At 33.6% G+C, this 23,393-nt stretch overlaps 3 protein-coding genes across 3 annotated transcripts; all 3 read right to left on the reverse strand.

The window, feature by feature from the left end:
• Window positions 1-3,867: 3,867 nt before the first annotated feature.
• Window positions 3,868-4,648, reverse strand: LOC113759596. The gene is made up of 3 exons (XM_027302173.1): window positions 4,573-4,648; window positions 4,234-4,423; window positions 3,868-4,151 (listed from the first exon to the last, which is right to left on the reverse strand). Exons 1-3 carry the CDS (start codon window positions 4,646-4,648, stop codon window positions 4,019-4,021), a joined length of 399 nt encoding a protein of 132 aa, XP_027157974.1. The 3' UTR covers window positions 3,868-4,018.
• Window positions 4,428-5,364, reverse strand: LOC113763697. The gene is made up of 2 exons (XM_027307595.1): window positions 5,076-5,364; window positions 4,428-4,993 (listed from the first exon to the last, which is right to left on the reverse strand). The coding sequence occupies exons 1-2, from the start codon at window positions 5,291-5,293 to the stop codon at window positions 4,861-4,863; spliced, it is 351 nt and encodes a 116-aa protein (XP_027163396.1). The 5' UTR covers window positions 5,294-5,364; the 3' UTR covers window positions 4,428-4,860.
• Window positions 5,365-14,379: 9,015 nt separating this feature from the next.
• LOC113763694 (serine carboxypeptidase-like 40) lies at window positions 14,380-21,784 on the reverse strand. The gene is made up of 8 exons (XM_027307590.1): window positions 21,278-21,784; window positions 18,922-19,029; window positions 18,543-18,817; window positions 16,714-16,971; window positions 16,073-16,191; window positions 15,877-15,969; window positions 14,883-14,988; window positions 14,380-14,644 (listed from the first exon to the last, which is right to left on the reverse strand). The coding sequence occupies exons 1-8, from the start codon at window positions 21,645-21,647 to the stop codon at window positions 14,498-14,500; spliced, it is 1,476 nt and encodes a 491-aa protein (XP_027163391.1). The 5' UTR covers window positions 21,648-21,784; the 3' UTR covers window positions 14,380-14,497.
• Between the last annotated feature and the right edge of the window lie 1,609 nt (window positions 21,785-23,393).

Genomic DNA, 23,393 nt, shown 5'->3' on the forward strand with positions numbered 1-23,393 from the left:
CTCGTGAATAAGATAGAGAAAGTGCAACCTGTCATTACTGAGTTTGCTCTTCCAAAAATGGTATTCAAGTAGAACGCTAATTAATTTCTTTCTATCTCTGAAAAACATAGTTCCAACTCTTTAATGTAGAATGCCTTATAATGCTTTAAGGGCTTCAACTTTAACACAGCCAAATACCAAGCTAAAGGGCGTTAAAATTAAAAGTTGGTAATTCTCATCTCTCCTGCATTTAGTAATTTTCCTCTTCACTGCACAGAAAAACCAACTAAAACTCGAAATTCTTGTCAGTTTCTAGATTTTCTACAAAGACCATTTGGTCCATACATCGTTTTTGAGTCATATGTTTTAGTATCATATTTTCCCTTCATTTCTTCATGAAATGTTAAACAAACAAAAAGATTGCTGCTACTAATTATTTCCAAGTAGAAAGTGGACTTGTGCATTTACATGATCTCGGTCAAGCAATTGTGTGTGATGACCTAAATCTATCTGGTCTGCAAGTACAAAGTTAGTCTAGTGATGTGAAATGTGTAGCACAAGAAATCTTGGACCAAAAGGATCAAGCAAAGGAGCATAAGAAGAAGCTGCGTGGAATATGTTCTGAAGCATCAGGATGAAAATGCAGCTTCACCCGTGTTTACTTAAGACTTCCACTGACAAACATCAAACTTTTTTTTAAAATTTTTCGCTTTATTTTCGTTTTTAATGTAATTTCGTTTACTTTTCGGTTTACAACTTCTTAGCTATATATAGGAACATATGAGGGGTTATTTAATGAGACTTTTGACATCATTCTTGAAATTTTTAACACTTGATGGTTTGGGTTCAATACCTAGATTGGATTCTTGTTGAATCTGGAAAAAGTTCTAGTTGAATTTTGGATTTTCCTTTTGGGGTTTGATCGTGAATCAACCCTTATTTGTTACTGTGGATTAGTTCGTGTAACTATTCTATTTAAATCATTTCTACCTTGTGTCAATTGGTATCAGAGTAGGTTTCTCCTATTTCTGAATTATACCAATGGCTGGCAACAAATCTGGTGATGAATCTTCTGCCCCTAAATTGTAAATTTAGATTACAAACAGATGGATTGATCGCTTGGATAAAAACAGTTGGTCGCTTGGAGAATTCGGTTAACTATATCCAGGAAAACATGGATATCATGATGGATCGTTTGAATGATGAGAGAGTGCCCTTTGACCGAACTCGAGTCAATGATGAGCAACGAAGACTTCATAGATAGCAGGCCTATGAGGAAGATTCGTTTGAAAACGAGACATTAATTGATTTTGGCAGGGAAAGCCCTAAAAAAGAGGTAATCCACGTCAAAATTGAGAGCCTGAAAATTTTAAATGGAAGGTGGATCTTCCCTCCTTTAATGGTGATTTGGGTATTGAGGAATTCTTAGATTGGATTGCAGAAATTGAAAGATTCTTCAACTACATGGAAATCCCAGAGACTTGACAGGTCAAATTCATGGCTTATCAATTGGAGAGTAATGCGTCATCTTGGTGGGAACAGTTGCAATCTCGAAGGCGTCACTGAGGAAAATAGCCTGTAAGCACATGGGTTAAAATGAAGCCTCTTTTGACTACTAGATTTTACTGCCTGAGTAGGAGTCGTACTTGTTCTTACAAATTTAACACTGTACCCAACGTAAAGTTCTGTTCATGAATATTATTCTGAATTTTTGCAATTACAATCCTGTAACAATATTATGGAGACCGAGGGTCAACTCATGTGGAGGCTCCTGGATGGTTTAGATACGAGTGTATGGGAAGAAACTGGTATTCAACCATTTTTTAAGCTATCAGATGCAAACAACCTAGCCTTGAAAGCAAAGATGAATTTGGCTTGGAAACGAAATGTAGGGAAAGGGAGTTCGGAGGAACGTGTAGAAGAGTTCGTAGAATCGCCATTCAGTGAAGCATCTTGGTCAGCACCAAAGGTTTGTCGAAGCACGTATAGAGAAGATAAACGACCAATTAGTGACGTGAAGGGAACTATTAAGAAGGTCAATACCAATCCAAACCCTCCACAAAATCCTAAAGCTAATATGAATCCCTACGCTAAGCCAATGGGTGATAAGTGTTGAAGAAGTCAGCAATCTGGGCATCAATCACATAACTGTCCACAACATAAGGCTATGAATTTTGTGAAAAATACGGGACGCACAGGCAAAGGAGAAGATGAAGAAAAAGAATATGTCTATGAGCCTGAGGATGATAAGGAGGAGGAAAGCTATGAGTGACTAGTGTATGCGGTGCAAAGAATTGAGTCTAGGGAGGAAAAGTTTGATACATGACGCGAGCAAATTTTTAGAACCAGGTGCAAAATTTTTAATCAATTTTTTGACTTGGTAATTGATAGTGAAAGCTGTGAAAATCTTATTTCTAGCACTTTGGTTAAATTGCTAAATTTGCTTGTTGAACTACATCATGAGCCTTGCATGATTAGCTGGATAAAGGATGTGAAATCTGTAAAAGTATTTAAAGAGGTGTTTAGTTCCTTTGTCCATAAGTAAATATTATATTGATAGTGTTATGTGTGATATGGTTGCATGTCATTTGTTATCTGGAAGATCATAGCAGTATGATCAAGGTGTGACTTTCTATGGAAGGGAAAATGTCTATCGCTTCATTAAGGATGGCAAGAAGAAGATTGCTTTAGTGCCAATCGGTCCAAAGTAGTTCATATGGTTGACAATAACTTATTAACTATTATAACTTTGGTTTGTGATTTGAATGGAGGTAATGAGCTAGATGCTGTCAAAGTGGAAGAAGTTATTTCTCATGATATACTTGAAGAGAAAATACCACAAGTTGAAGAAGGTAGCGTGCATCTCAGTAAGCCACTAGATACAACCCCAATAGAGTTCATGCCAGCTTTTAGTGAAGATTGGGTGAATCAAAGTCTGGTGAATCTTCAAGCAGTGGGTGTCGAGAAGAAGCCTGATCTAATGAAGACTTTCATTGTTCAAGAGGACAATTCCAAATTTATTTTGACAATGGAGAATGATATGGTCATTGCTTTTGAACTTGTATCTGAGTCCATGGCGATGGATTCGCAAGTTTTCTTTATAATCCAGTTCGTGTTGATGGTTGAAAGGTCTTTTTGACTTCAAAGGAGAATCGTGGGATAGCTAGTCTGTGGGTGCTTGAAAGTTTCCTTGGGAATTCGAGATCGAGTTCTTTTGAATTGGAGAGGACTGGTGTGGAATGAGTGGCACAAGAAATCTTAGACCAAATGGATCAAGCAAAGGAGCATAAGAATAAGCGGCGCGGAGAACATTCTGAAGCATCAGGATGAAAACACAGCCTAAAATATGGCCTCACCTGTGTTTTCATCACCCACGTTTTGCTTCCAGAAGACTTCCGACGACAACTCCAGCGCCACAACCGGTGCCAGACTTCATCAGGTTGTTTTTTCATTTTCCGTTTGGTTTCCATTTTTTATGTAATTTCATTCCCTCTTTGATTTAGAACTTCTTAGCTATATATAGGAACGTATTAGGGCTTGTTTTATGAGACTTTTGATATTATTCTTGAAATTTTTAACACTTGGTGTGTTTGGATTCTGTACCTAGTTTGGATTCTTCTCTAATCTAGACGAGGTTCTAGTTGAATTTTGGATTTTCTTTTTGGTGTTTGATCATGAATCAACCCTTGTTTGCCTCTGTGGATTAGTTCGTGTAACTATTCCATTTAAATCGCTTCTGCCTTGCGTCATCTAGGCTTGTAGGTATTGCAATTTAAACGAAATTGCAGTGGAATAAGAAATGAGATCGATCTAGTGGCATTGCTGGAATGCCAAATTTCTAACATTTTCTACAACAGCAATATCTGAACTCTGAAGAGTGAAAAGGAAAAATCTAATCATCTGAACTTCGCTAATTATTTTGGTAAGTCATAATAGTAGCACCCTTAGGATAATTCCTTGCATTCTGCAAGATGCTTGTACATCCAAATTTTTCCCAGAAGGACAACGAATTATTGTTCAAAACTTAAAAGACAGATTATCAATCTTCTGATTTCTTGGGGAGAGAAAATATGAGAAACAAGCAAAGTGGAACTACAACAAGAGCAGCAGCCTTCAGCAAATCCTCGTTCTCTTTCGAGATAACTCCAATTCTTGACCAATCTCCACTGTACCTGAATTAACACAAAGTGATTGCAAAACGAGAAATAACAAATTAAGATAACTGAAAGGACCTGCAGACATGTACATATTTACCCGGCATCGATGAATCCCAGTGAAAACACTGCAATCGCAGACTCTGCAAGAAATGTGTTTGAAATTTTGAGAGAAAAATTTGGTTGTTCAGTTGATGAATTCCCTGGCAAATCGCGCTTCTTTGCCAATGGAACTGTGGCAGGTTTTCTAAGAGTTAAGTTTGGAAAGGACAACGAATTATTGTTCAAAACTTAAAAGACAGATTATCAATCTTCTGATTTCTTGGGGAGAGAAAATATGAGAAACAAGCAAAGTGGAACTACAACAAGAGCAGCAGCCTTCAGCAAATCCTCGTTCTCTTTCGAGATAACTCCAATTCTTGACCAATCTCCACTGTACCTGAATTAACACAAAGTGATTGCAAAACGAGAAATAACAAATTAAGATAACTGAAAGGACCTGCAGACATGTACATATTTACCCGGCATCGATGAATCCCAGTGAAAACACTGCAATCGCAGACTCTGCAAGAAATGTGTTTGAAATTTTGAGAGAAAAATTTGGTTGTTCAGTTGATGAATTCCCTGGCAAATCGCGCTTCTTTGCCAATGGAACTGTGGCAGGTTTTCTAAGAGTTAAGTTTGGAAAGGACAACGAATTATTGTTCAAAACTTAAAAGACAGATTATCAATCTTCTGATTTCTTGGGGAGAGAAAATATGAGAAACAAGCAAAGTGGAACTACAACAAGAGCAGCAGCCTTCAGCAAATCCTCGTTCTCTTTCGAGATAACTCCAATTCTTGACCAATCTCCACTGTACCTGAATTAACACAAAGTGATTGCAAAACGAGAAATAACAAATTAAGATAACTGAAAGGACCTGCAGACATGTACATATTTACCCGGCATCGATGAATCCCAGTGAAAACACTGCAATCGCAGACTGTGCAAGAAATGTGTTTGAAATTTTGAGAGAAAAATTTGGTTGTTCAGTTGATGAATTCCCTGGCAAATCGCGCTTCTTTGCCAATGGAACTGTGGCAGGTTTTCTAAGAGTTAAGTTTGGAAAGGAAAAAGATGCCTTAGCACCACAAAAACTGGCACTCTGTTGCATCAGCATTTTGTTATCATCCAGAACCTGAGAGTTCTAAATGCTCATTATCTACTACTGTATCTGAATGAGTGGCTGCCATTGAAAGCCATATCCTCGTACCAAAAGAAAAAGAAGTTCATTTCCTAGCAAAACCACGCCAAAGATGGGTTCAACCGTTCAAGTATTTATAGCTAGTCTTTAAATATAAGGATTTTGACTTTCATGTGGTTATAGCCTTCCTGACACACTTTTCTTCTTTGACTGTTTAGCTTACATATGGCCATTACCATTCTCAAACCTCAATTCCTTCGTTTTTTTTTTTTTTTTATAGTATTAAATGATGTTCGAAATTAGAGGAAGAAAAGAAATGAAAAGCTAAGGGCATATAGTTTTGGTAAATCCGTTTATATAACATGGAACCAGTTATATTCCAATAACTTTTTTGGCTTTTAGTCAAAGAAATTTTGAGCTTTAATTTATAAATACAAATAGAGAAGGATTGAGAGTTGAATTTCAGTGCTGGTAAATGTTCTTACTACTTGGGTTTTAAGAACGTATGGAACCACTTTATTAGTGGCAAATAATTTACAACAGAAGGTAACTTATCATAATTAAAAAAAAAAAAAAATTTGTGTTAACATCTCATTGTCCCGGGACTGCATTGGTCATCCATTAATTCAAAATCTAGCACTATCCGACTGGCTCTCCTATCATAATTTAGATTTCATATCTAAATTTTATATTTGTTAGATGCATCCAACTCTGTTAGCCTACAGTGTAGAGAACATTAACCCTTCCATGTACAAATGTGGATGTTCTAATTCATGCTCAGCGTGGCAAAGGCTTCGCAAGCCAGTATACGGCAAGCTCAATACAAATAATTTTTTATTTTTTATTCCTTTTCTGTTCTTATAATTAAAGAAGGGGATGGTGGGATGTGCAATATGAAATGAGACAAAACTTTTTTTTTTTTAAAGAATGACAAAAGAAATGAAAATATTAACAACTATGCTATGCTTGTAATTTAGCACCTAGTGACCAGCATCTCTAATTGTTACAAAAGTTAAATTAAATTATCCGTGCATTCTTAAACATTATCCACCACAAAAATCAAAACCAATATATATATATATACACACACACACATAGAGACACGCACACACACATGATCATAAGGCCAAGATTAATATTACAATTTAAGAAATAAAAGCAACTTCAAATAATCTGAGACAAGACCCTCAGAAATATGTCTTATTACACTGTGATCCAAAACTAATGGGCTCAAAGCATTTAGCTTCACAATGGGTATGAAAAAGGAACAATTGGGCTTTGCTATCTGACGGATATCATATAGGGATGGACGATTCTTTGCAACATTTGCCCTTATTTCCGGCGAAACTTCCTCAAAATTCCAGTAAAGCAGCCTTCAAAAGAAAATGACTAAATGGTGGCCCAAAAAAAGAGAAGATTATGGCACGAAGAGTAAGACAGGACTGTATAAACAATTATATACTACATGAAAAGCTTAAAACAGTCAATTTGTTGAAAATTATCAAACGACATAGTTCTAAAGCTATTCCCTGATTACTTAAGTCATTTTGTTTAAAAAAAAAAAAAAGACTAACTTTCAATTTGGATGTATATAATCTAACATTTTGTATCTTCTCTCCTTTCCTTAACGGTAGGGGTGGACACGGGTCGAGTACCCGCCCCTAACATAATTTGGCTAACTTGACTCTAATATATCGGATCAGCCATTTTGTAACTCTAAACCGCTCCTAATATTTTCAAGTAAAAAAGGGGCAGGTCATAGGGTACCCGACCCTAAAAAAAAAACTATTTTCCAATAAAAAAATTGTTTTGCACTTAATATCAACATGTTTTTCAATTTAAAAAACAAACATGTTTTCCAATTAATATTGGTAGAGATATTGTAAGCAAAGTCCATACATCACCATTCTCATATAGTTCATCCAACAATCAAACCAATCTCACACATTAGAATTATAATATATTAAAATTATAATATCTAATAGATAAAAAGAAATTTCATGTTAATTTTGAGTACATCACCATTCTTACACATTTCATCCTTCTACAACACAACAGACACAAGGATAATAAGTATATAGCAACTTCCCCAATTTCCTTAAGGATGTCATGGTACAAGACTGCATCCCAAATGAGTCGACTGTGGAATCAAGACTGAAAAAGAATTGAACAGAGCTAATTATTTTTGGAGAAAGCATAACCAAAATAAACTTGAAAAATCTTTTCCAATTTCCTTACGTCTTTGGAATAGACCTTATGGCATTAAAGGTGATGAAAAAGAAAAATAAATTTCTTGCACTAAAATAAAAGAGACAAATTTAAGAGACATAATTACAATAAAATAAATCAAATAATTAAATAAATGAAAGACACAAATGTTTTAATTATCTAGCTAATAGAAAATTGGAACTCCAAACACAAATCTTTGATTGAATTGATGAAAAATTTGCAAGAAAGATAGATGGAGGTAGAATAAAAATGAAAAGGATAAAAGGGATGAACAATTTTTATGATAGAGTTTCACAAATTTTTCTTCATTTTGTTCATTTGATTCAGGTTTCACAGAGAATATTCGCTTTCTTCAACAATATGAGGAGAGGCGGATCATATGATATTTGAATATGAAACTATGAGCCACTTCACTTACATTTAGGATTAAAAATTATAAAATTATAAAATTATAAAATGAACCCTAATTATTAATATTTATATAATATACCCTGCGGGTCGGGTACCCAGGGAATTTTGTTTTTTTTTTATCCGTATCCGTATCCATTTTTCACAGGTACCCAACCCTCATATGTCCTGCTAAGAAAAATCGGATTGAATATCCTATTTTTCGGATCGAATCGCATCGGGTTCGCCGGGTTTTCAGGTAGGGTGGGTTTTTTTGCCCACCCCTGCTTAACGGTATCACCACCAAAGCCTTCCACATATCCTTAACCATTCTCATGTAAAAATAATTTTAAAAAAAAAAGTAGATAACACTACCAGAAGGCAAGAATAAATGCTGATTACTCCCCTTGTGTCCATAAATCAATTGATTTGATAAACATTCCAAAACTATCAAATTTCGTAAAATGTCAATGCCTATGTTGTCATACAACAGCAGTCAACAAAAAACAAAGAAAAAAATGGGTGAAAAAAAATCCTAAGATATGCCTATTTATAGGCTACATCAGTTTTCCAAAATAAAAGAAGAAAAAGTAACGTAAAACATAAATAAAAAACGCTAAACTTCGTTTCAAACAGAAGATCCTAGATATTTACATGATTTTAAAAAGTTTTATCTGATGATTTTTTACATGATTTTTTGCACAATTTGCTTGACTTATTATAAACTCATGAGTGATGTTTCCAAAATATCTCTATTTAGTTTGGTCAATTAGGAGCTAGATTAGTTTTAGGTGGTGGCTCCGCTGCGAAGGTGTTTAATTGGAATCGTAAAATAAGTTCACGTATCAAATTAGTTAGAAATAAAATTTAGGGACTGAATTGGCACCAGTGAAAAAGTTGAGGGATGGAATTGGCAATTTTTCCTAAGAGTGTAACTGGGAAAGAAATAGATAAGCCTCGCTGCAAATAAGAAATAAATAAGGTGACAAAGTTCACCTTGTCTAATTTCTCTTTGGGCGGTGATTGAGCCCACTTGAACGCCATCGAGCATGAAGGAAAAGGTGACTGAGGAAATACATTTATGGATTAGAGAGATGAAACAAGAGTCAAAACCAAGAGCATTCATAACTTTTAAAAGAAAATTTTACTCTACCATATCAAAGGCTTTACTCATGTCTAACTCAGCGACAGCAGACCATCTTTACCCTAAGTTTTAGCCTTTATAAAGTGGTGTAGTTCAACTAGAACTGCAAACGAGTCGAGTCGAGTCGAGCTTTGGCCTTATTGAGTTGAGTCTTTATGTAATTTTACTATTAAAATAAAAGGCATCCCTATATGAGACCAAAACATTATCAGTAATAAGCCTGCCTGGAATGAAAGCAGGCTGGGATTCCGAAATGATTTCAAGCAAAAGGGATCTAATTCTGTTAGCAAGAACCTTCGAAGCCAGTTTATAAACAACATTACAAAAAGAGATGGGCCTAAATTGAGATATTTGGTCAGGGTTTTTGCACTTAGGAATAAAAACAAGATGAGTAAAGTTAACTTGATCATTGAAGACACAATTATTCAAAAAAGATAGACAAAAAAAGGTGATATCTTGGCCAACAATATTCCAATATTTCTGAAAAAAGATTGGGGACTAAAACCGTTTGGACCTAGAGATTTATATGGATGCATCCGAGAGAGAGCTTTCGTTACCTCGTTTGCTGTGAAGGGCTGAAGAATTTTTTTTTTAATTTGTGGAAATGTTAAGGAAATTTAGGATAGGGAACAAAATTTGGGATTGAAAAATTTGTAACAAATATTAAAAGGCCTACATTTATAGGATTTATAGTACAATGTACCTATACAACTAACTTAAATGAATTTCGAAAAAAAATTTATACAAGATATTATCTTTCTAATTGATCCTAATTAATCATATATGCATATAATAAAAATAGGCTCCATATGGATTGCACTTTTTTTTCGAAAACTATTTTTGTATGTGGAGTCTACTTTAACAGCTCCAAAAACACACACAATTTTAAATACAATTTACACAAAAAAAAATCTTATCATATTTTCTTCTTCCACTCACAAGCCACCACCCGCCACCACCACCACTTCTTTCCTCTTCCCTTCTCCTCCACCTCTACCTCCACCACCACCATTACTACCACCGCTACCCCTCCCCTCTCCTCTCTCCTTCCTCTTTCTTTCTCTCCTCCTTCTTCGTCCTCTCTCTTCCCCTCGTCTCCATTACTCTTCCCCGCAACACCCTTCCCTCCCTCCCTTATAGGGAGCTCGCAACACCATTCCCTTCCTCCCCTATAGGGAGGTGGAAGGAGGGGAGAAGAAAGAAGGAAGGAGAAGGGAACAAGGCAATGGTGGTGGGTAGTATTCAATTTTTTGAAAAAATACCTCAAAAATTTTTAATTTTAAAAATATCTCAAAATACATCCTCAAAAACACCTCAGAAATACCCAAACATCTGCAATAAAAGTTTTTTACATATATTCTAAAAACACCTAATTCATACAGAACAATGTTTAGTCCCAATTTTGGAAGACTGATGACTTGACTATTCTAATCTTCTGCCAAGTGAACTATACTATCTATCTTTTCACTTCGTAAATGTATTTAATATTTGTGTTTTTTAGTTTTCTTATTCTCTTTCTATTTTTTTCAACAATTAATCCCTTTTCTTTTTCACTTTCAATCAATTTATTAGTTTCTGCCTTATATATTTTGTATTTATTTTGCCTTATTGAATCTTGTTATCAATCAACTCACAGTTTTTTTTTATTTCTCTCCAATCATGTTTTGTAATTTATTATTTGGCTTGATTATATATTAGAATTTACTATTACTAAATTTTGGAAATTTTTTTCCTTTTATTTTTTATTTCTCTTGATATAATAATTTGCTGTTCAATTTTTTGTATGGTAAGTTGTTGATTTGACTACACTCACATTGTGCCAAGTGGATGCCCTATTTTTTGGCCACATCTATAAATTTTACAATTTACTTACCTAGTTTTTAGTTTTCAGTTTAACAAGAATCTCCTACCTTTTTTCCATAAGCTTTCTTTCCTTAATTTATTGTGTTTTGCATTAATGATTAGAGTAAGCAAAATTTGATTATCCTGTTCATCAATTAATTATTTTTTATTGTGTTTAACTTCAATATTTTTATTTAATATTTTAGTTCTTTGATATCAATATATATTAAAAAGGAAAAAGAGGGAAAAAAAGATAAAAACTGCTTGTGCAAATGCACAGATAAATAACTAGTGGTTATGTAAAATAATGTACATTAACAAGAAAAAATTTGCAAATTTTATTAATTGAATACTCCAAATACAGGATTAGAAACAACAAAAGTAGGTGGAGAATCATTCCAAATACAAGAATTAGAAATTGCTAATATAAACTTAACTGAAAGATGAGGAACCACATTCTTAGGATTATTATCACTTTACCCCCTTCAACTATATCACCACTATCAGTTTACCCCCTAACGTTATCTTTTAGTCACTTCACCCCCATAAGTAATTCAACTCAACATGTTAAGAAATTTTGGACAAAAATACCCTATTATTCTATAGCATTACTATATTGTTATTATTACTTTATTTCTTTAAATTATAGTGATATAATCGCTTTAATTTCTAACATTATTTTCAAGGCATTTTACTTCATCGTTAATCTAATTAGTATGGTCAAACATTTTTAAATATATTGACCCTTTTATATATATAATTAAAAATAAAAAAGTTGGAATGATTATTCTTCTTTTTTTCACTTTAAGAGATCAAAAAATATAAAAATAAAAGGATTTTCTCAAATTTCTTTTTTCACACTTATTAATGTTAGGAAAAGGAAAAGAGATAGGAAAGAAGGAGACAGAAAATTAGATTTTGCAAAGAAAATAATAAAGAAAAGTTTAACATTATCGTATTAATTTAAGGTTGTTGGGATTAGAATTCAAATCTGGTGGTAAACATTAAAGTAAAATAATTTTAAAATAATAAAAGTATTTAATTCTTTCTTATTTGTATTTTTTGTAAAAAAAAATAATAATTGAGCTCTCTCTCGCTATCTCTCTCCCCCCCTCTCCCTCTCCCTCCCAATCTTTCTATTTGTTTTAATATTAATAAGATTGCTAAGAAGAAAGAGATTAATACTTTGATTTTTTTTCTTGATACTAAAGATGAAAAAAGCCACTTTAAATTTTTTATTTTTTTATTATACAAAGAGGAGGGTACTTTCTCTAAAATTTTTTAACTTGTTAAGTTGATTTAATGGTGGGATAAATTGCCTAAAAAATAACTCTATGGGGTAAATTGATAGGGAGACTATAGTTTATGAGAGTAAAGTGATAATGACTTTTAGGGCTAAACTTGTCTTTTTACTTTAATTAACAAACTCCGTTAAGTTTGACCGTTAGTCTTTGGGGTAAAATGACTAAAAAATAACGTTAAGAGAAAAATTGATAGTGACACCAAACGTTAAGGAGGTGAAGTGATAATAACCCACATTCTTATTTCTGAAAGTTCAAGAAATCTCCTGAGTTGAACTTTGCAAGTGAAAAATGACCTCCTCAATCATAATAGTAGAGTATATAGTCATCTAGCTCAAAATTCTCAATCCTCTTGATGGTGCTTTGCCAATCTCCCTCAAGGATAACCCCCATGCAGATTTTGCTAAAGACGGTGGCTAATCTTGAACTTGAAGACAGACTTGGAAAGCTAATCTTGGCGGTAGCTTGTTAGGACATGAATTAGTTGTAATAAATGCTCAAATTGGGCATAAATCAATTGAAGTCAAACGGTGTCGTTTGGGTTAGTAGTTAGTTAGTCGGTTAATTAGCAATTTGCAGGTTGTTAGAGTTGGTTATAAAAGGGTCCCACACATGTGAAGAATACGGCTTGAGTAATAACAAATTGCATCTCGTTCCCTCTGATTCTCTTACTTCCTTTCACTTCCTCTGATTCTTTCCCTTCTTTTCCAATTCGTTCTCACCTTCAATTCTAATCAGTTCTCAGATTCAGGCCATTGTGCCTGGGCGCCTGACATAGCTAATCTAGCTAATCCTGACCTTAACTCCAATATAGGCTTGGACTTAGAATTTAGATTACTTAATTATGCCATTCAAATCTTTGACTGCGGACGGGGCCACAATTAATCACAACTATCAAATTCTATTTGGCTGGTTCGATAGATGTGGTGGGCCCCATTCATACAATTTGACTGGACCTTTGTTCTGGTAGATGAAACTTTTAATTCAATTAAACATTACTATTTATTCATACATTATTTTACACGGAATATATTTTCTGTAACTAAAATTGCCACATATCATTCGTAACTCAAAATTTGTTTTTTTTTTTTAAATTGAAAAATTGGTTATTCGATCTTCGTATGTATAAGTTTGGATTTGTCAATGATATGTATTGAAGTGGTTCTTCCAATTAAATTCTCGTTTTAATTTTGGCATTCATGCTTAGTGTTGAAAAGGCTTCACAAGTTAGTTTTTGGTCAAACTCATTGCAAATAACTTTTAATTTTTTTCTTTTCATGTTCTTGTAATTAAAGAAGGGGATGGTGCGATGTGCAATGCGGAAATCAAATCCAAGTTTTAGAATCACAAAAGAAAAGAAAATCTTAACAACTTTGCAATGTATAATCCCCACTGCTTTTTGTAGAGTAAATTGCTAATAAAGTAAAAAAAAAAAAAAGGATGAACCGTTTGTTTCGGGTGAAAATCTTTTTCAGGAAAATATTTTCCTAATTTTTCGTGTTTGGTTGCACAAAAGTTATTGAAAATATTTTACTGTGTAAAAGATTTTCACTCATCTTATGGAAAATAACTTCCCTTCCAAACTTACTGAAGTTGTTTTCTGAAATGCATGCATCCCACCTGATAAAAGTATTTGTCAAACTTTCAAAACTTGTAGTATGTTCAAAATCAAAAAAAGACCTCACCTTGCTCACCCTATGCTAGTAATTAATTATGTATAATATGGACTTTTTTTCTAGAGAAACTTTCAGCAGTGAGAGTGTAAGATATATGTTACAATAAGCATTGCGTGTGATTGATATTTGACAATGAATGGCTCGCAATTTGTTTATTGCTTAAGGAGAAATTTTTTATTCATATATACATTTCTCCAAGATTTTTTTTAAAGTTAAACAATGAGATAATTTTTTTTTATTTTGCATGGAAAAATGTATGTGGTTATAATGTGTAGAAAGCATAGATAGAGGTAAAAGTGAAAATATTTCAAAAGTTAAACAAACACCAGAAAATGAAGGAAGAAAATATTTTCATTAGGCAAACCAAACGCCTGAAAATGATGAAAGGGAAATGATTTTCCTGGAAAATTACTTCCACGGAAAATATTTTCCCAAGGATAACATTTTACTGCCAACCAAACAGACCCTAAATGAACCAAAACATGACGAGCAAGTTGTGTACTTTTGCCATGACTAGAATTTTGGGTCAATGAAAAAGAAACATATTGAGTTAAATCCCCAATGAAAGAGTTTTGTGATAATCTATTATCTATTTGTATAATCATTTTTCAGGGAGTGGAGTCCCTGTTACAAAGTTTGAAACTAGTGAAAGACCTCGATCAGGTCTGTAACTTGGTACTTGGTGACCAGCACCTCTAACTGTTGCAAATGTTAAATTATTCTTGTAATCTTGAACATATCCACCAACCTAATGACAAAAATCAAAAGAAAAAAAAATTAGTATACGTGACAATAAGTTAAGATTATTATTACAATTTAAAAAATAAGATTCTTAATATGTGGTAATATATCAATACTATTGCTACCCATTAGGGTCCTCAATAGGTGGATCCTAGAAGACAAAAATATATTAAAAAAAATACTTATTGAAGCTTTTTTTTTTTTGGGGTAAGAACCAAAGTCTAAGTATTGGTTGAAATGCTAACCTCCCCATCACGATACCAAGGACGCCAAGAATTTAAAGCTGTAATATTCATGGTTTCTAGGGAATATTGTGTTCCAGTGACTGGCACCCTTCCATCTACATCACCACTGTTGATAAGAACAAAAAAGTAACACCAAAGGTTATTTTGATGTGCAATGTAATAGAGACAATGGAAAAGCAAGAATGTAAATCCTTCAAAATCGATACGTAAGCCAAAAATGACCATTGTGGGAATTGGCCAGGCCAGGTCAGGTTTGAAGAACTTATACTTCATAAATGGATGCATTTTGCCAAAGATTATCATTACAAAACATTTAATTGTTTAATGCAAAAATGTAAATTTAAGGGGTGATATTAATAGGAAGTGAATTTAAAAAAAAAGAAAAGAAAAGAAAGGTGGGACAAGGTTGGTGGAGGGAGTACTCTACAAAAAGATACGTTACATCATGTATCTTGTGGACTATAGAAGTTTTAATAATAGTAATGTGTCCAATAAGTTATTTAACTATAGAAATGACTCTTGATAAATGATTGGGTCATTGGCAGTTGATACCAAAATTGAACAAATAATTTTTTCACGAAGAGAAAGGATGCAGTCAAACTTCTGTTTTCAAGCCTACCCCCACTCCACTTTATAAATATCTTTGTCTCCTTGTGACATGCCCTTTATGTACGCGTGTGTATAAATAAATCTTTTCTACACTATCAATATATACATTGACGAAATTGCATAAATACCACATTATTTAAATTTGAATTTAAACATCAAATTTTACATATGTGATATACATTTAAATTCTGTAGTATATATACTGTTAATGTATAAAAGATTTACCCTATATATATATATATATATGTATATATGTATGTATGAATATATTTGTATGTATATGTGTGTATATATGTATACCTATATGTGTGCGTGAAGGTAAGTATGTATTTGTGTGTATAATTGTAATCTCTGTTCATCTGCATGTAATATACGAGCAAATTACCTGAATGTCCACACTCGGATACCATTCTCCATCAAATCTTTAATAAGAGGAAGAACTGTTGATGAACTATCTCCCCAGTGTTTAATAACGTCACTGCAATTTTTTATTCATTTATTTAGTAGGAAGAATCGGACCAATCAAAATTTCGTAAAAAGACATAATTAGAAAAAAAAAAAAAAGCAAAAAGATACAAAACCTGCACGGTTCCCAATTGTAGTGTAATTTGGTGAAATTGGCATGCATTGCCTCTTGTACTTCAGGAAGATTAAAGTATGACTGAACATAATACTCACTGCATGGATCGATCTCCATTATCTGTACATCACATTAAAAAAATTGACATGTCGAAATATTTTATGAAATGAAATTATTTTTTTAACCTTTTCTTTTAACCAGAAATAATTTTAATTAAATATTTCCCCCTTTTTTCCTTTTTTGGGTTCTGGAAAAAGGAATTTATGACTACTTAGCCACATACCACTAGCTAAGAACCTGCTGAATGTGGTGTTGGTTTGTGGCTAGAACAAATCTTTGAGCAAATGATATTGGTTTTCTTGAAATATTTTACCACATGAATGACAAGACTACCCTTTCAGGTCTATTTGTTATGATATTTGCTTTGGCTTGAGTAGGACAATCTTGGAATTTTATTAAAAATAAATTTCAGTGACATCACAATTTGAGTTTTGGCAATAAAGCCAACAAATCTTTTTTGGGTGCAACCAAAGTAATTCAGAAATGCCACTAACCAGTCCTGTTGTATAATATGGTCGAATCACTTCCAAAAAGTCCCAAAAACAAAAGTGTCCAATACCAAAAGCAGAAAAGAAAACTCACCGAAAACGGCTTAGGGATGCTGGTCAGATTAGTGTGCAAGCACATAGGATAATAGATATTGTAGATGTCAATAGCTCCAACCATGTTGCCAGCTTCTTGTACGCTTTTAATGCACTCATCTGATGTTTCGGCATCCGCTGAGAAATTACAATATTTGTGGATATCTCTTGAAGATTCTAGGGAAATCAAAGCATGGCTTGCAAAGAAATCAATCATGCCGTTGTTATCTGTCTCATCATTGATGGCTGCATTTCCAATCTGCAATTTGGCACAGAAGAGGAAGTTTAATCCAGTTCCATATACAAGTTAACATAGTAATTAGCATTTAACAGCTCTCTCATTTTCAATAATTATATGTAATTATTCACAGCAGTCACATTCACGAGTTGGGATATGGTTAGAATATTGTACAGCTAATTATTGAATTTCTTCCCCAGAAAGTGGAAGTTTGATTATAAGGGTCCCTCCTCAATGCCACTCAACTTATATATGGTCCTCCATGAAGCTGTTTCCGAGATGTCTATGCAATTTATAACAAATCAAAAAGTAATATTCAGTGTCTTGTTTTAAATGGGGTACAAGCAGGAGTGGAGCTTAAAGAAACAAATGTACGAAACCAGGAGTGGAGCTAAGACCCCACAGTAAGTGGGGTCAAATTTTCGTACAGTAAAATTTATTTTTTAAAAAATTAAAACTATTAATATTATATATAGATTATAATTGTACCCTATGAGTACTCTTTTTTTTTTTTTAAAATGTTATAAAATCAATTCATTATCAATTTTGTTAAATACATCTTTTCTCAGTGTAAGTAATTGAACCTCTTGAATTTTTTAAAATAATTTGCGAATCAACATCAACTTGATATCCTACGGGTTTCTTTTATAAAATTTATCTTTACCTTAGTATAAAGAAAAATCATAATAACTTAATTTCGTACTATAAATAAAAAGTTTACCATCCACTTGAATAATTCTTGTTTTTGAAGACTTTGAAGTTTGAAAAAAAAAAAAAAGGATTCGAAGAATTGATTTTCTCACTCCACTTAAGAAAGTTTACCCCTTGTGTTTGGAAATTTTAGATGAATTTATTCTTGAACTAACTTCCATAGATAATATGAAATAAATTCAAAATTATTGTGATGGTAAGAATTATGAATTTTTAATTTTTTGGGGTCAATGTATATAGAAAAGAGAATTTGATAAAATGTAGTGGGATCAAATAAGATGCAACTTTAAAATTTTCTAAATTTCCTAAACCTAAGAACTAATTTTCCAAAGTTAAGTGGGGTCAATTGACCCCACTTGCTTGTACATGGCTCCGCCACTGTATGAAACCCAAGTTGATGTGGTCAAGCTGGCAAATTTATGATTTTCCTTAGTGCCTGTTTCTCAAATGATTTTGAACATCTGATTTTCGACTTTTGATTTCATAAAACTTAGTACTCTATTATGTTGTCAATTGGATTTCAAAATATGCCTTTAGCTAATTTTTTTTAATGGGAATAAACTAAAATTCAGAAGCAGTAAATTGAGTGCTTTAGATTTGAGAACTAACTCTCAATACAACATATAAATTCTGTCATTCAAGAAAAAAGGTTTAAAACAGTAAGAGTAGCTTTATGATGATTGACGAACAAGTGGGAGAAAAAGCTTTGGGCCTTAGAATTTTCTTATCATGTTTCACATTACGAGGATGCTTTTTCTCCAAAGTCTCTAATGATGTCTCCGCTTTGAGGAGGATAAGTTAGGCCCACAGTTGAACAAAAATTCCTTGTCTTTGGCGACAAAAATCAAGTTTAAACCAATGATGGAAGTGGAGAGACGTACCAGAATTCCTCTGAGATTAATGATTGTCTTGTTGGCCTTCTTGTTATGGTAAATAATATTATGTGCTAATTGAGGCACATAATGGCCAGCGTAGCTCTCTCCAGCTATGTAAAAATCTCTATTTTTGTACTCAGGAAACCTCTCAAGCCAATTAAGTAAGAAAATGTAATTGTCTGCAGCAGCTTTTGTATCCCCACAATTCTCCAAATCTGACGTTGCGTTGGAGTATGAAAATCCAACCCCTGCTGGAGATTCTAGGAACAGAACGTTGGCAACTGTTGGGAGAACAAAATAATTGAAAAATTATTAAGTACCTAGACATTAATACCTTTCATTTACAAGGCAAAACGAAGTAAAATTTCAAGAGAAAATTCCACACCATGATTCCAGGCATATTGATTCTTGTACAGTGTTTTGCCGTCGCTACCAACCCTGAATGGTCCAAGTTCTTGCATTGCCCCATAGCCAAGTGAAGAACAGCCAGGACCTGTTTCGAAAGTGACAAATTGGGAAAATTTCATATTGAATTGAATGCATTACACATAAAAGCCTATGCCGCGTTGAATTGACCATTCTACATATCCTGCCGATGACGAGTTAATTGAGGTGTTTAATTTTGATTGAATTAAAGGGTCCGTTTGGATGGTGTATATTTAAGTGTTTGTATAAAATTTTACTGTAATTTATAAAAAAGCTTTTGTCGAAAAATTGATACAAAAAATTATTTTGCTTTTGCTTTTCCTTTTTCCCCTTTCTTTTCTCTTCTTCTTCCTCCTTGCTACCGTCGCTGCTCTAGCCACCACTGCAGGCCAACACGTCTGCCACTGCCTCCCCTCCCCTCCTCTCTCTGCCCCTCCTCCCTCCTCCTCTTCTTGCTCCATTCCTCCTCCCTTCCCTTTGTTTGAGAGTTTGAATGAGTATGTAAATTAATTTAAAGTTTTTATAATATTTATTAGAAAACATAATATTTTAAAGTAGGCCCCCCTTTTGGGTCAATATGTGATTATTTCTCTTGATTTTGATTGAATTAGAATCCTGAACAGGGTGTGAACTCTAAAACGAGTTTAAGATTAGATGCACTTTGTCGGTTAGTCCACCTTGTCATCTCAAAGTGCACCCTGATTCAACAACCCCCACTTGCTTTTGAAATGACACTTTAGACCCTACTACTAATTTCTGATCTTAGAAAACTGAAAAACTCAGAAGGATTTCATGTAGATTATCAAGTGTTAGTGAATTAACACTAAAATTAGAATTGATGGAAGTGCCAAAATTTTACACTTTTTTTTTTGTTTTCTTTTTCTTTTTTTTTGTTGTGGGGGGTGGGGAGTGTGGAGTCAATGAGAGACTTAAGTCGACAAATGGATGAGGGACCAAAACTTTTAAGACCGAAATAGTTTTAAGGAGTTGTGGGGTACGTTGCTCTTTTGGCTTACTACTTTTGACTGTGATTACTTGCATGTAGAAAGAAGAAAAAGAAAGACTTTTGACAATGATTTTATCTCTTTGGGGTACTTATTAAACCAAATCGACATCCATGCCTCATCATTCTGAACACAATATGAACTAGTAGTGTTACAGAATGAGCATAGTTTATTAAAATCTAGACATAACTCGATGATTACCCTGAAATAGATAATTAAATTAATCAAGAAACTTAAATGATATTTAAATGGATTTAGTAGATGTCATAGTAAAGCAAATGAAGAAGTTTCTTAATATTTTTCATGCGAATTCTTATGTCCATTGGCGTATGAATCATGGACTCGAGTAGAAAAGACTTACAAGTGTCATATGACAAAGAAAAAGCATACCATATACATATGGCATCATTTGGATTGAGGGGATGAGAGGGGAGGTAGAGGGGAATAGGAAGGATTTGGTCTTCTTTAACTTTTTTAGGGGAAAGGTCAATGTTGGGCTTACTTGTTTATTTTACATTTAGTTTGTGGACACTGGTTAAGTGGACTTTAGTTATTGATATTTTGAAAAGACAAAGTTAAATTACAAATTTATGAAAATATAAGGAAAGACAATAATTGTTAACATATATGCATTTATATGATAAGTTGGATATGATTTATATGATTTTAAGTGTATAACAATCGGCACTTGTTAGAATAACCTAATGAATTGAATTGGATTGAATCACTTTAACTTGCCTAATTTACATATGACTGCGCATCCATTAAACCAAAAAAACCGAATAAATTAAATTTCTTTTACTTGCCCAATTTACACATCTCTCCTTACTTTGGACACATGGACCAAGCCACTTTTATCTACTCTTTCCTTATCCTTTCTTTTCCTTCTTTTTCCTTCCCCTTAATCCAAACACTGCAGAAAACCGCCCGAAAAGAAACTCAATTTTCCATTGATTAGGTGGGATTACTAGACTTCCTTAATCATTAAGAAAGAAGACTCAACTTACTAGAAAAAACAGAACAACCTCACAGCTCATAGGCAACATGCATAAATCGCATACGAAACATCAAAATCAGGTCCTATACAGCTGTGCTGGCCCCAATAATTGTCAATGTAGCGTTCAAAAAACGTAGCAAAAACTGACTGTTAGTCGTTGCATTTTTGTCATGTAATTCTGGACACAACGAAAATTACCTGATGTAAAAGGCAATTTTGTAAACAAGCAAGTTCACAAACTGAAGAGTAGACAGGGAAAAAAAGGGAAAGGAAACTCAAGAAGATCGAAGTTAGTTTAAAGTACATATAAATACCTCCATTCAGCCAAAGGAGAAGGGGTAAATCTTGAGCTTTCTTGGGATCCTGTGCTTCGGTGAAGTAATAATAGAAGGCACTGCCGGCAGTGGCATTGATGGTGACATATCCACCATACTGTTTGAAAATAACGGGGGGTTGTCCGGGCAATTCCTGAATGATATCCTTCTCTTTCAGCCCATCTTGCATAGGCTCAGGTGGATTCTCAAATGGTGTGAAGTGGGATTTATCAATGTTAGAATTAGGCTTCAATTTGGCCATGAAAAGTTGATGGTCAGCTTCCCTGTGGCTCTTCCCAAGGATCTTGAGAGCCAAAGATGAAAGCAAGAGAGTTGAGAGAAGAAGAATTTGGGTTTTCTTGATCTCCATCTTTGGAGTATTCTTGCTTTTTGAACTATACTACCTTCGAGTCTGAACTTTGCGTATATATAAGAAATTTAGGAAGGTGTATAACAACTATCAAATATGACAAGCATAAGGAAGTTATGTATATGGCAACAAGCTAAATTTTCACGTTTTGGTGCCTTGGACAGGTTGGAAATCAGGTTTTGAAATTTTCTTCTTGGATAGGAGAGTATCTTAAGGATTCACTGATTGCCCTTAGGGCATTTTGGTCATTTCACATGAACATTCCGATTTGCACAGGACATGTTGATTTGTGCATTAATAATACTAAAATTTTGAACTCCAAAATTTTGGAGTGTGAATTTTCCGTATACATTAAGAAAACTCGGATGGTGCAGAAGAAATGTCAATCATATGCATAATTTTTGTCAAAAATTATCATGAAGACAAAAACAAGAAGGATTTTTTTAATGGGTATTCAATAAACACTCGTTAACACACTTTAATCACACCTGACCATAAATACTCGTTAACACACCTTAATCACACCTGATCTTAAGAAAAACTATAATGGTGCATAAGAAATGCCATTCATGTGGAAGTCAAGTAGCTAGAAAAGTATGCCAGTATGGCCATCGCTGAGCAGACAAATGCGTTGGACTGGTTGGAAATCTGATTTTGTAAATAGTGCCGTTGATCTAGGAGTTTAGGAGCACTAATGATCTTAATGAATCCAACTGCAATATGCGAAATATTGGTCATTTTATATGAAGGTTCTAGTTATTATAAAACAGGTAAGTGTTATGCATTTGTAGATGGTGAACTGTGTATGTTACCTTTATGCTAACAATAAAAAGTTTTCCTTCATTCCCAAAGTTTTTGTTAATTGTTTGTTCAATACCCATCCAACATCTTTTATATATATATATACACACACACACACACAAGCAAATCATTTTCTGATGCATGTACAACCACTCTACCCCCCCCTCCCAAAAAAAAAAGAGAGAAAAAAAATATAAACCTACATCATCCACTTAATGGCTAATGTCTTGTTACTGTTCATACCAAAGTGAATAATTTTTGTCAAACTAGTTAAACATGATGTTGTTGATTATTAAGTAAATATCATGAGGATAAAAATAAGAAAAGCAATGAAGGTAAGAGGTGATTTCAACAGAACTTCATTAGCAAGAGCTTTTTGTTTTCTTGGAATGATTTTTCTTGGTAATCATAACAAGGTTACTTTCGGCATGGTCATATGAGGAAGAAAATCAAATAAATTGAGCACACCGGCCTTGCAAACTTCCGGTTCAATGCGAAATTTGATGCCCTATTTTTGGATTATTAAGTTGGCGGAATGGACTAAAATTCTTCTCTATGATAGGTTAGCATATGCAAGTTCATCTAAATAATATGGCAGTTCTCAATTCCTATCTCTGTATTTTTGAATGCTGTTTGAGTACTGTTTTTCTTTTTTCTTTTTAATTTTAACAATCATGTTTTACTGGTATATTATTGAGCGATTCAGTATTTTTGATTGCAGATAAGTTTTGATTCTTAAAACAATCAACTTAATGTAAAAAAGAAATGAAAAGTACGACTTGCTGACAAAAAAAAAAAAGAGATTTATAATAGTGAATATTTAAAGTTTTATTCGAAATAATGTCCAACAAGAATGCTCTTGAGTAGTCTTGAGTTTTTTGCTTATTTTTTTTCCTCAAGTCGGCAACTTTGAGAGCTTTTGTATACTAAATAATAAACATGATG

Source organism: Coffea eugenioides, chromosome 2 (assembly GCF_003713205.1).
Source record: "Coffea eugenioides isolate CCC68of chromosome 2, Ceug_1.0, whole genome shotgun sequence".
NCBI lineage: Eukaryota > Viridiplantae > Streptophyta > Magnoliopsida > Gentianales > Rubiaceae > Coffea > Coffea eugenioides.

Excerpts from the sequence above, each read along its gene's own strand:
- LOC113759596 (XM_027302173.1), bottom strand. The coding sequence starts at position 4,648 with ATGTACATGTCTGCAGGTCCTTTCAGTTATCTTAATTTGTTATTTCTC. Across the intron at positions 4,424-4,572 it reads ATCACTTTGTGTTAATTCAG|TTTTGAACAATAATTCGTTG; the intron begins GTACAGTGGAGA and ends CTGTCTTTTAAG. Across the intron at positions 4,152-4,233 it reads CTGGGATTCATCGATGCCGG|GTACAGTGGAGATTGGTCAA; the intron begins GTAAATATGTAC and ends GTGTTAATTCAG.
- LOC113763697 (XM_027307595.1), bottom strand. The coding sequence starts at position 5,293 with ATGCTGATGCAACAGAGTGCCAGTTTTTGTGGTGCTAAGGCATCTTTT. Across the intron at positions 4,994-5,075 it reads CTGGGATTCATCGATGCCGG|GTACAGTGGAGATTGGTCAA; the intron begins GTAAATATGTAC and ends GTGTTAATTCAG.
- LOC113763694 (XM_027307590.1), bottom strand. The coding sequence starts at position 21,647 with ATGGAGATCAAGAAAACCCAAATTCTTCTTCTCTCAACTCTCTTGCTT. Across the intron at positions 18,818-18,921 it reads TCAATATGCCTGGAATCATG|TTGCCAACGTTCTGTTCCTA; the intron begins GTGTGGAATTTT and ends TTCTCCCAACAG. Across the intron at positions 16,192-16,713 it reads GCATCCCTAAGCCGTTTTCG|ATAATGGAGATCGATCCATG; the intron begins GTGAGTTTTCTT and ends TGTGATGTACAG.